Source organism: Morus notabilis, unplaced genomic scaffold (genome assembly GCF_000414095.1).
Source record: "Morus notabilis unplaced genomic scaffold, ASM41409v2 Scaffold508, whole genome shotgun sequence".
Lineage (NCBI taxonomy): Eukaryota > Viridiplantae > Streptophyta > Magnoliopsida > Rosales > Moraceae > Morus > Morus notabilis.
Genome location: NW_010361936.1, coordinates 139,731 through 153,252, shown reverse-complemented (window position 1 = coordinate 153,252; position 13,522 = coordinate 139,731). Strand labels below are relative to the sequence as shown.

Genomic DNA, 13,522 nt, shown 5'->3' with positions numbered 1-13,522 from the left:
GAGTTGCCTTATTGGAAGTCATTATCATTACGTCACAACTTAGATGTCATGCATATTAAGAAGAATGTATGCGACAGCTTATTGGGCACAATTCTAGACATTGACGGAAAAAGTAAGGATACGGACAAGGCGAGAATCGATCTGCAACATATGGGGGTGTGCCAGGAGTTGTATTTGACAAAGATGGTGATTGTTGGATGAAACCACATGCGTCTTATACATTATCTTTAGACGACGGTAAAAAGTTTTGTGACTTTTTAAAATCAGTAAGGTTTCCTGATGGATTTGCTTCAAATTTAAAGAAAAACGTGATCAAAGGGAAGAATAAAATTATGGGGCTAAAATCACGTGACTGTCACATCATAATGCAGCGATTATTGCCAACAGGGATACAACCATTCATGAAGAAAGAGATCGTTGATGCAATAACAGAATTAAGTAATTTTTTCGAGTTAATATGCTCAAGGATATTGCAAAAAAGTGATTTAGAGAAAGCTCAACAAGATATTGTGCTTATTTTATGCAAGTTAGAAATAATTTTTCTTCTTGCCTTTTTTGACATAATGGTACATTTAGTTATACACTTGCCTGAAGAAGCCATTCAAGGAGGACCAGTTCACTTAAGATGGATGTATCCGTTTGAACATTTTCTTGGATCGTTAAAGAAATATGTCAAGAATCGTGCATGTCCTGAGGGTTTGATTGCTGAGGCATACATTGTGAACGAAGCTCTGACGTTTTGTTCATTGTATTTAACTGGAGTTGAAACACGGTTTAACCGACTAGCTAGAAATTGGGTAGACGATGAAGACCGTACTGTTAAAAAGATTTCTGTATTCAAAACTCGCTGTCGGCCAATTAGGAAGATGATCCCCTTCAATTTGGATACTAATTTGCGAGAGAAAGCTGAGTGGTACGTACTACAGAACTGTCCAGAAAGTCAGCAATTCATTGAGTAAGTACTACTTTCAGTTTTCTTACTTAATTGTTCATTGATTGTGTCGCATACAATCGTGTCCCTTACTTTCTTCTCTGTTAAACAGTGACCATAAGAGGGAGATTGATGACGGCAGTTGAACCATACCATTGGATGAAATTCAATCGAAAGAGTTTCTAAAATGGTTTAAGAATAAGGTACATTTATAATTAATTTGCATTAACATTGTTAAGTCATTAAAAATTTTGTTTTAAAAAGAATTCATGTCTCCTTACAGATTTTCAATATTCGACAGTAGAATGACCCAGAAGCGAATGATCAAATACTTTCGCTTTCAAGTGGTTCAAGCTTCTCATGTCGAAGTTATCCTGGTTGGGTGGTGAACGGTGTCAAGTTTCTGATACGCAATCGGGATATGAATTGAAGTACTCAAAATAGTGGTTTTTGTGTTCGCCGACCTGATAACCTAACGTATTATGGAGTTTTGGAGGATATTTTTGAACTGTCCTACTTGAACGATAATTCTGTTGTGCTTTTTAAATGTCTGTGGTTTGACACTCGTCCGGGGAAGAAAAGGATTCAGCACTACAAAAATAGAATAACTCTTTTTGTTAAAGACACGTGGTACGAAAATGAACCTTTCATACTTGCATCTCAAGCAGAGCAAGTTTTTTTACGTAGACGATTTATTTAATGGTCCAAACTGGAAGGTTGTAGAACACTTCAGACATCGACATATTTGGGACATTCCAGAAACTGACATTGATGACGTGATGATAGTCTAGGATACAGAGTCTACAAATATTGAGTTAATAGTTGAACTACTAGAGATTAACTCATTTGTATTGAATCGACATGATGTATCATCTAATGTTGTCACCTCCGATGTTGATGCAATTATGAAAGATAAGTCTCCCGTAGTTGATGATTTTATTAATAACGAGGATGATGAAACTTTAGAGGAGTACGTTGAGGAGGAAGTCATCGAATCTGAAGACGATGATGACATAAATGATGATGGGGACAATTAACAATGTAGCAGCGATGATGAGTAGAACAGCATAATAGTAATATTTGTCCTTTTTCTCAGCTTTTGTTTTAATATTATGATCTTCTGTGAATTTATAAATATTGTTATTAATATGAATTTGTTCACAGGCATTGATGGCTGGTCAGGTAGTGACTTGCGCTGGCTCTTCAGGGGGAGCGCAACCTCCTCCCGGTCCTTACAGAGTCCCCGCATTCTGTGAGTCTGGTATGTTATTCTGACTTTTTTCTCGTTCTATCATATAGTAAATAAATGTAGTAGTACATGTTGATTTGAAATGCTTACATATGCTTACAGCACCTGAATCTCAACAACGTAGAGGTCGAGGTGGGGCGAAAGGTTATGAAATCGCCCAAAAGGTCCTTCAAGAAGGAAAAATCACAGTGGAATTTGATGAGGCGGGAGGTACTTGGAAGGCGCTTGGTAAATATGGTGCCTGGTTTGAAAGTGCAGTTGGTATTCATACTAGGGACATATGCGAGCCCTTCCACGATGCTTGGAAGGACATTAGCGACATGGACAAAAGGACAATTCAGAACCGGATGCTGGTACTTTTTTTATGCAATTAATTGTATAGTTTATACTAAAGTTAACAATGCGTTTTAACGATGTGAAACTGTTTTGCAAAGACTGTTTTAACATGGACTACAACTATAAGAACGGTATTCTGAGGTCCGTTGTTGATAGGGAGGCAGCAAAGTACTACAAGGATTGGAAAAGTTCCCTACACTGCACCGCCACTTCAAACGCTATGGTAGAGAAAGTCTCCCGAGTAACATAAGGAATCAACGTCATTGGGATTGTTGTTGCGATAGGTTCTCCGGCGACAAATTTCAAGGAATTATAGATTTGTTAGAACTTGATGGTTTTTTATACATAATTTCAAGTAACTATTACTTATTATAGTTAATTATAAACATAAAATATCAGAAACAAATAAAACTAATCATAGCAACCAAAAGTATCCAAGCTTACATGGTCGGGTATCGTACTCTCAGCATCGTAATAAGAAGGTTAGTAGTTATTTTTGGACTTCATTATCGTATTTATATGTTTGTAATGATTGTTCTGGGTGGTACATCTTGCAGCTATGGTATGCCGAAATCTTTTAAAATTATTTTTTTACAAGTTTTGATTTTTGGATCATATGAAAAATAAGTCGTTATGCTGCCAAAATTTAGTTAGAATTTAAGAATTTTAACAAATGTAATTTATTTGACAGTTTAGTATGGAGACCCAAGAGCTGATGTCTGCCATAGTCAATTAGGCGGACATGCATCGTCGCGGGGCCTCTTGGGTTAATCCCCAAGCCGAACAGACTTTTGTAAGTATTTTTTCTTTTCATATTAAATTTTTTTACACTGAAATAGTGGTTCTATAAGACGTAAAATAATTATAATGTCTTATATTATGTAGAACACCCTGGAGGAGGAGAGACAAACGCAAATAACACAGTCTACTTCAAGCTCGACTAGACCCGCCTTTGATGAGCATGGGGTTTTGGAGCAAGTTCTTGGCATGCGTACAGGACATAAGATAGGAGTTGGTCCGACGCTCTCCCAAAAGCATTACTCTGGGGCTTCTCCTTCATCTGCTGGTTCATACTCGGATGCAACATCATCGGCTCAACCTGGCCCACGTGTGAGTCGTTATTTAAAGAAAACGTACTAGGAACAAGTTAAGATATATAACAATCAGGTGAAGGTGTTAGAGTTGATGGCTAAATTGCAGCCAAACATCTAATTACCTACGATTGATCATCCATAACCAGTTGACCTAGACGCTCGACGCTCTTCTGCATCCTTCAGATGATGACAGTTCTGATGATGATTCAGCTGTTGGCGATGCTGCAAACTTAGACGATTAGTTCCATTATATATACTATTTTATTTTTCACTTTATTTAGACTTTTATAATTTTTTAAACATTATGTTTGCACTTCATTAGATTTACTGTTTTTAATATTAATTTATATTTCACTTTTAATGTATCTTAATAAATTATATTCAATATGTAAAATAATAATTTTTAATTAAAATTATTAAAAATTAATTAATTGCCATTTTTTAAAAATTTAAAAAAAAATTTTATTTCGGGTTTTTGCGACGACTTTTTTAGATTTGTCGTCGCAAAAAAATAAGGTTATTTGCGACGATAATTTGAAATGTTGTCGCTAAAAATTATAATATCACTAGAATTTTACAATGGCGTATTAGCAACGCTTGTCGTCGCAAAAACATGATGTCGTCGCAAAAGTATTTGCGACGATACTATGTCGTCGCAAAAAAAGTTTTTACGACTAATTAGTTGCGACAACAAATCTGCGTCGTAAAAATAGTTATTTGCGACGACATGCGGTTTTTTGCGATGACTTTTTGTCGTCATAAAAACGCCTTTTCCTTGTAGTGAGCTACTTGCAATGAAGAAACTTGACAGAGGGCTTCTAGTAAGCAAAAGGATGATTAGTTTATTGTACTACAAGAAATGAGGGTATTAGCAAGGACACTTATAGCTAAGAAAAACTTCCTTGCTGTCACATATTAGCGGCGAAAAATTAAAAATGTATTAATCAGATAGGAAAAAAAATTCCTCGCTATAAGTCAGATACAGTGGCGAAACCTGTATTAAGTAAATTAGGTTCAGGTATTAATACTATTATCTTCTCAGAATTTCGTCACTTCTTCTGCCTTTATTAAGTAGATTAGATCCTGGACACACACACACACACACACACACACACACACATATATATATATATATATATATATATATTTATTTATTTATTTATTTATTTATTTATTTATTTATTTATTTTCTGCTGCAATGGGAAATCAATATTACCTCCCCTTGTTCAGTATTGTCCTCTTTGTTTTAGTCGAACTATTTTAATAAAAGGATAGTTATGATTAAGGAGGTCAATAATAGAAATTTAATATTATAAAAGGAAAAAGTTTTAAACTTTTCCCCAAAATTAATTACCTTTTCAGCAAGTCACATTGCTCAGCATTATGTCAAATGTGGTTTGGAAGTACCGAGTACAATGAAATCCGTATAAATTAATCTTTTGTTTGTCCCGAAATGGAAAGCTTGTTGATTGTTACAATTTGAACATATCTATGTCTACTAGTTTATATATTAAGATCTCATATCTTCCTATACAAGGACACAGGATAAAAATTATATTAACTATAGGTGTCTTTTCTTTGAGAACTTGATACAAAATACAATTTGCTGGCGTTTTTATTCAAACTAATAACCACATTCATGAACATGTATTTTATTGTAGGTTGGATGCAAATTGCTCATGAAGAAGAAGAAAACCGATAGGCTCAATGCTCTAGTGCCCAGCAAATTCATTGATTCTTGTGTTATCATCCAGATTACCGCAAAAATGAGAAACTTTTTATGCATATTGTAGTCTTGGATCTGCAAACACAGTTTTACAGCTCATCGCTTGATTCCGTCTGTATCGCCATGCTCAGATCTGCAAATATGTTCCCTAAACTTTATTTCAACACGTTCATAAGATTAAAACCCTAATATTCTAACATTAAAGCTCAGCATTTAATCATATAAATCATCAAAATCTTATATCAAAACACTAACTAGGGTTTGTTGAAACAATACCAAACCATCAATTTAAATTCAATTACGTGATATCATGATCTACCATAACGGAAATCCTAATTATTGCAAGAACGTGAAATGAAAAGAACAAAACTTCAAGGCATAAATCTCCATAGAAAAAGTCATCACCACAAATTTTAGATTTTAAAAGAAGAATTAAAGACAAACATGGAATCAAAGACATGCAAATCCTAATTTTTGTGCAGGCTATTATGTATGGCATTCTAAATAATTAGGTGTGATTGTGATCTTTTGTTTTCTTTTTATTGATTTAATGACAATTGTTTATTTTTAAGTGAGTGACATAAATAATATTTTTTAACATCTTGAATAGTATTTCTTATTTTTTCTCAAGAATTAAACTATATCATGCAAATCCTAATCTTTTAATCGTGCAAAATATAAGATCGTATCATACATTCATCATCAAAGAAACGTCTATCATAAGCAACCATAATAAAAACCACAACCTTATATTAGAATACAAGATAATAAAATTCCTACCTTCATAATATTCTTGGCTTTGGAAGAATCAGAGAGTGAGGAGGAGGCGAAGAAATAGTTTTTGGCTAAAGAGAGATTGTAGATAGACTAAGCAAAGGTGGCTATACAAGTTAGAGTTGTTCAGAGCTATAAGAGGAGATGTATATAGAGGCAAACGTTGAGAAAATTACTTATCCTACCCTTTTTTGCTATCTTTAAGATTATGCCACTCATAATATAATTTTCATTGTTTTTCATTTCAATGGCATAAATGATAGTTCATACTATGTTGTTTTGAGTAGTATTTTTTGTTTTCTCCCGGCTCCTCCTCTTTTTATTCTTCTTTTTGTCTTTTTCCGCCAATATGTCCGTGTGGTCTTTTGTATATACCACAATTATCTTCTTCTTCTTTTTTTTTCATTTTTTTCTTCTTTTTTTTTTCCTCCAATACGTCAGTAAGGTTAAATGAATTAGAAACCTAACCAGAGATTTAGTGTATATACCGCTTAAGCTTATCCTAAAATGTGGAATTTTATTTTATTTTTTTGCTTACGTTAGTTTCCAATTCTACGATATAACATATAATATTATAATGTATCGTATAGATAATAATATTATAAATTATGTGTTATTAGTAAATCATATAATAGATAATTTTATGGACATAGAGGTATCTTATATAGACACATACATAATATAAGAGAAAATTATAAATTCTACTTCGTTAAGTACCTAACTTACTAAAAGTAGTCTTTTTAAAAAATTCTAAGAAAAAATAAGGACTAAAGCGTAAATCAATTTAATGGTGGACTTACTAATAATTTCTTTAACAAATGAATTATAAATACGCAAGTTCAAAACTAATCCTAAGATTAAGAAGTAAAATTCACACATAATTAATCAACACAAACTTATTTTGTTAAAATAGTATTAATTCAAAATCAAGCAAAACGTTTTATAAAAGCGTGGAAGGAAAAAAGTGGATAATAAAAAATAGATTAAATATTGTCTAAGATTATTCAACTAAAAAAATAATGGCTATCGAGGAGATTAAATAAGAAAACTAATTAAATAACTTAAAATAGTGGGATAGGTTCAAGAAAAAAAAAATAAACAGTCACTTTTTATAGAAAATATATTTTGATGGGGCACATTTATAAAATTATATAAAATTAGTGGTGAAAATTAAATAGATAAAAAAGTGAGTAGGGGCACGGGCCCATAGGCCCCCATGTAGCTCTGTCCATACAAGTACTATAAAGCATAGTGACATGCACACCTTTTATCCGTGTTTTAATAATTATTTTAATATTTACTTATTAGTAAGTATCATTTTTAGTGTAAGATATTGATTAGACAATTGTAATAAATTGAATAGGTCACTAAAATTTTATGATAATTAATAAGATTAGATTTTTATCACGTCACGTTATTAAATTTTTATTTTTTGTGAATAACAACTTATGAAAACGTAACCATTAAAAACTCGTCTATAAATATAAACATAAATATATGAATGTATTATCTAAATCTATTATTTGTCAAAAGAAAAAAGGTGTGATATACCATTGTACTTTATCTATTTATTTTCTTTTTACATGGATTTATAAATCTAATTATGTTTCAATGAAAACTAATGTATATTCAAAATTGGTTGGACCAATATAAAAGATTTAGTGGTTACAACCGCAATTTAACAGTAATTTCCAATTTCACTCTGGTCTCTGCCATAAAATGAAGAGTTAGAAACCTTTCAAAATAGTTTAAAAATATATATAAAAGATTTAAAACACAGAATAGTTAAGATTATAAGGGCCACATAGAAATAAATTATCCGAATTAGTAACCATAAAATAAAGATGTATAACAAATAAAAATATATCACGTCTACCTATACGAATCCGGACGCTTTGGCTTAGTTTGTACAACGGCTTCGATCTTCTCCAACACTTCGGGTGTCAGCAAGGGGATAACGTCAATGGCTTTCATGTTCTCTTGAATCTTTTATGGAGGAAAATAGGAACTTAGTGGAGTGTACAAAGACAGACAATGTTGCTACAAAGATCACACAAATAATTGCTTGTGAATGTATTTCAGTCAGAGTGATATACAAGTAGGAGTGGAAATTTAGGTCGTGTTAATTTGTGTTGACCCAAATTTTCATGTTGAGTTCGAATCGATTCACATGTCACTTGTTTTATGAAAACGTCCCTCAGATATGTACTAATACGGCTAATATAAACAATTTAGTGTTATTTACTTATCCATTTTCTAACCTGAGACTCCTTGGAAGCACCAGTAATAACTGAAGAGACATTAGGGTTTGCAGCACACCATGCAATTGCAAGTTGAGATAATGGGACACCTAGTTCATCTGCAATCGGCTTCAGGCCATTCACCTTTTTCAGCACTGCATCCTCAATCAGTGACTTGTTAGCAAGATTCTGCATACCATAAAAACAGAAATTTAGGCCCCGTTTATTTCACCGATTCAAGTTTAGAATTCGAGTTTGCTACAGTAAAAAGCTCTTAAAAACAGTCACATCTAACTTTTTTGTTACAGTAAAAAGTTCTCACATAAAGTCACATCTCAACTCGAATCAGTGAACTAAACGAGCCATTAGTATTCACCAAGAATACGTAAACTGAATTATAATCAAGTTGTGAAAAGTATTCTTATCATAACATCTGAAGAAATACTGGATTCTATTCAAACATATACCATCATTGATCAATTATTTAGGGAGTCCCGTATTAACTTTTATAGGTAGTTTTTTTTTTTTTTTTTTTTAAACAAATAACTTATATCCCATTAAGCATAAATGTATCATGTACGTCGTAACAATATGACATGATAATTTTCTTGATTATCAAGCTTTATGTCCGTAAATCAATGGTTTGTTGGATTAAGTAGACAATTTAGTTGATTTGTTAAGAGCTTGACATAGAGTACATTAATTGATGGATTATTATTATCAAATTAATGAAACTATAAATATACGTGTATATAGGTTTGGAAATTAATATGAAAAGGGTCCAAAATTTTGGCCATTTTTTACATACTGAGATTATTGATTTAGACACAAACGAACCACAATGCAGAGGAGAGAATAGAGTTAAGATTATTACATTGTAATTTTGCAATGCTAATCGGCTGTCAGGTGGTATAACTCCCTTACTGTATTTTCCAGTGAACACTCCACAAGAAAGTGGACTCCAAGTAGTAAGCCCAGTCCCATAGTTGCTGTAGAGAGGGAGGTACTCAACCTCAACCTGCATATATCCATAAAATATACAAAACGACATATAATGAATCCTATTTCTGGATTAATTAAGCATATGCGTATATGTGTCTTTCTAAAAATTTGAATACAACGGTTTAAAAAACTTGCATTGATTATTAATACGTAAAATAGGTCTGCGTTATTATCGTCATCCCAAAAAAAAAAAAAAAAAAAAAAAGAAGTGGAATGGATGGAGGGAGAGAGTATAAAATTGTTGGTGATAAGTATGCAAGAAATTGTGTGGTTAACAGCCACATAGCAATTAAACTAATGTCTGTAGCTTTTAGATTTATAAAAAAATAATGGCAGAAGTTAAAAAAAGAATAAAAAACTGTTCTCCCAGAGCTAGCTGGGATGGTGTTGGCGGGCGGCCACAAGCGTCGTTATTGAGATTGGCAACAAAGAGGGCATCGAGGCTTGGTAGGGGAGGCCAGTGTGCAGTGAGAAAGAATGGGAAGAGAAGAAAAAGAAAAGAAAGTGAGGTTTTTTTTTCAATTTTATTTGTTTTTGTTTGTGATCTATCATTGATTAATCGCGGTCTATCACTTATTAATCGTATTACCACTGCTTAATTTTAGTTTATTACTGATTGACCGCAATCAATCGATCACTATTGACATGGTCTATCACCTAATGAGAAAATTGTTGAACTTGTTTAGTGTCTAAGTCTGCATTTTAACCTTTTACTTTTGATTAATACATTTTTAAATAATAGGGTCCTTTTATGCTACCGAGATACTTTTTTGTGGCACCATGCCGGAAGATACGATAATTTGTGAACCGTTAGAACTTGCAAACTCAAACGATAAAGTTGTAAACTCGAACAATAATTTGTGAAATTTTGAATTTTACAATAAATCGTTCGAGTTTGCAAGTTGTAACGTAAATTATTGTAAAATTTAAATTTAACAAATTATCATAACTTTTAAAACTTTATCGTTCGAGTTTGTAATTTTTAAAGTAAAATTTTACAAATTATCATATCTCCCAACATAGTGCTGGAAATATTTCCCCTGGTGGCATAAAAGAATCCTGAATAATATAATATTTGACTAAAGATGATATTAATTAAGAGTAAGACATAAAAATCTAGACTCATGCACTCCAAAAGAGTATTTGTCTCCTTTTCTCATCACTAATTCACGCAATCTTATATTATTAATTGATTAAAGGACTATTCTGTCTTTTTATATCTTAAAATTCATTAAAACAACCAATAGCATAATTTAAAAAAAAATCGACCATCTATTTAAAGAAAGAGTAAAATTGGCCATTTAACTCTATATCCTTAAATAAACAAGCTTTAAATAGAAGGGCGAATGTAGTAAATAGCATATTTATGAAACTAGATAAAATAAATAACATATTTTAAAATTATTCGAAGTAAATAACAGTTTACCGTGTGAATGTTTCATTTACGATTGGTAAAAAAATTTTATGTAAATTTTCTTCTTACAACTGATAAAAAGATTTATTTCACATAAATAAAGTTTTTTTTATCACGTAAATTATTTTTTATCAGTCGTGTTAGGACTTTGTAGTTGGCAATTTGTTGGCATTGGTTGTAAAAAAATTAAAAAAGGTACTATTGACAATTGGCATTTATGATGGAGATCAAAGATGATTTTAATATGAAAATTCTCCTGAATATGGAATGGCTTGTTGATTGGATCTAAATATAGAATATTTTGATGACGGAAATTAGAATTTTTGGCAAGGAAATTTCATAGAATATTTGGGAGATTTGATGCTATGGTTGACATTGCTGTTTCTTTGATTGATTCTAATTAGGAAAGAAATGTTGCTGATTGCTTTTTGGTGCTGAGATCATTAACGTGACAGTTAGGAGACTTTGAAAAGTGGGGTGTCTGAACGTATTGTTGTGGTGATAGGATTGAACGTGAAAAAATTAGTCTTTTGTATTGAGAGATAATACTTTTCAGATAGTGGGGGCTGTGCTTAATATTCTACGTGTTTTGAGAGAAACTTTCTAGAAAAAGTCTATGTATGTGAACTTTTGATTTGTGAGTACAAAAGTGTGTTCTTCAGGAGGAGGAGAATGTATTATTTTTAGGAGAAAGTATTCAAAGACGAGTGGTGTTCATTAGATAATATTTTTAAAAAGATTCTTCGCAACTGTGACATCGATAAAGAGAGAGTCTTTGAGTATGTAAAACCGTAGAGTATTTATAATCATTTCATCTTAATAGATTGTTTACTGTCTGAATGTGATCCCGCGGATGTAGGTTTACACACCAAACTGTGATACTACTTTATGGTATTATTTCCTTACTGCATTATTTTTTCCTACTTGATTAGTTATTCATTGTTGAATCTAAAATACAATTTATCACAAGTGTTATAGAAAATGTTATAACACTCTTTGTGATACCTACTAAAAAAAAACTTTTTAAATTGTAAATAAAACATTTATATGAGAAATTACTATTTACTTTAAATAATTTTAAAATATACTATTTACTTAATTTAATTTTATCAATATGTTATTTACTACAATTTTCATAAATAAAATCAAGGTTAGTAGAGTAGTAGTATCCTCCCTTTTTAGTATAGTAGTATCCTCAGTTCCATCAACTAGTGGCCGCAATTTAGATCCCACACCCTATTCAATCTAACGAACCCGTATTCTCATTTGCCCAAAAAATAAAAAAATAATGATAATCTCTTCTGGGCACACAAACTTTTTCGTTTTTTTTTTTTTTTTAAGAAGAAACAAAATCCTTAATTCCTTATTAAGGGAGAAAAGAGAAAATAAATAAATAAACAACATCGTGCAACAAAAGCACAAATTGGATCACAATTCACAAGCTTGTGCCATGAGTGCTGGCAACAACAATCACAACCCCCAGAATATATATTACCCATAAGTAGTTATTGTTGTCTAAGGGTAAAATTTAATTTGACTGTTGTAACATATTGAATAGTTAATTAAAAAAATTAATAATAATTAGTGATATTAGATTCTTATCATGTCATGTTATTAAATTTTTATATTTAATAGACAATTATGGTGGAAAGTAATCTATAATATGTTTAAAGAGTGATGCTCCAAAATCTAAAAAACATTTTCCACTTACATTTTTTTTTTTTTTTGGGTGTGTTTTTCCGTTTTCTTTCCCTTTTGTTCTACTCCAACCTGTTTTTTTTATCAAAATTTTTTACATGAGTTTTTTTTTTTTTTTTTTGTAGGACCTCCTTATGGTGGAGCTGGCTTTTAATTTTTAGATTTACTCAAAATTACATCATATTAAAAAAATATGCATAATAAATAATTTTTAATACGTAAAAATAGTGACTTTTAGATAATTTATTTTTTTACGAACTACAAGAGAAACTACCTTTTTATTTTTATTTTTATCATTTTCCTGTTTTTTCCATTTTCTTTAATTTTGTTCCAATATTTTTTTCCCAAATGGGATTTTAATTGTCATCCAATATCTCCTCACTTACACATCTTTTGTTTACTCGGCATTTGAAGTGGCAATTCGTGTCACATGTCGTTTTTTAATCGTTTCTTTTTAAATTTGTAGTCATCTCGAATACGACCCGTGACACGTAATTTTTTAAAAACTGCAAAACGAACACGACACGACCACTTTACGGGTTGACACGACACGAAAATGACCCGTGACGTGAAATTGACCCGTGAACCCGAAATTGACACGAAAATTATATATATATATATTTTATTTTTTACATATTAGAAACAACTTAAAATTCATAACACACTAAAATACAATAATATCCATCAGAATTAAGCAAATAATAGTATAAGATTTTGAATATAACTATTATGATATCACAAGTTCATAATAAAATTTAAAATATATATTTTTTAGTTTCTTACGAGTTTCGTGTCATATTCGGGTTAGGCGGATTCAACCCGAAATTAACCAGTATTTTTCGTGTCAATTTCAAGTCGACCCAATTCTACCCGAGTCTCTTTTTTTCTAAATCTTAACCCAAAAAGTTCGTGTCGTTTTCGAGTCGTATTGTCGTGTCGTGTCCCATATTATCGACCCTACTCGGCAACACTACTTTTAGGCATTTAGCTACTATGTTTCCATAAATATAATTCTCCAATTTACTCCTACTAAAATCATTTCTCTTATATATATATAT

The 13,522-nt window shown here is 31.5% G+C and overlaps 1 protein-coding gene across 1 annotated transcript in view; it reads right to left on the bottom strand.

The window, feature by feature from the left end:
* Nucleotides 1-7,982: 7,982 nt before the first annotated feature.
* Nucleotides 7,983-13,522, bottom strand: part of LOC21400891 (probable voltage-gated potassium channel subunit beta) — a 9,333-nt gene continuing 3,793 nt past the window's right edge. The window contains exons 2-4 of the mRNA XM_010100811.2: nucleotides 9,225-9,368; nucleotides 8,372-8,539; nucleotides 7,983-8,096 (exon numbers count right to left, since the gene is read on the bottom strand). Coding sequence (XP_010099113.1) covers nucleotides 7,983-8,096; nucleotides 8,372-8,539; nucleotides 9,225-9,368 — 426 coding nt within the window. The remainder of the gene's footprint in view (nucleotides 8,097-8,371; nucleotides 8,540-9,224; nucleotides 9,369-13,522) is intronic.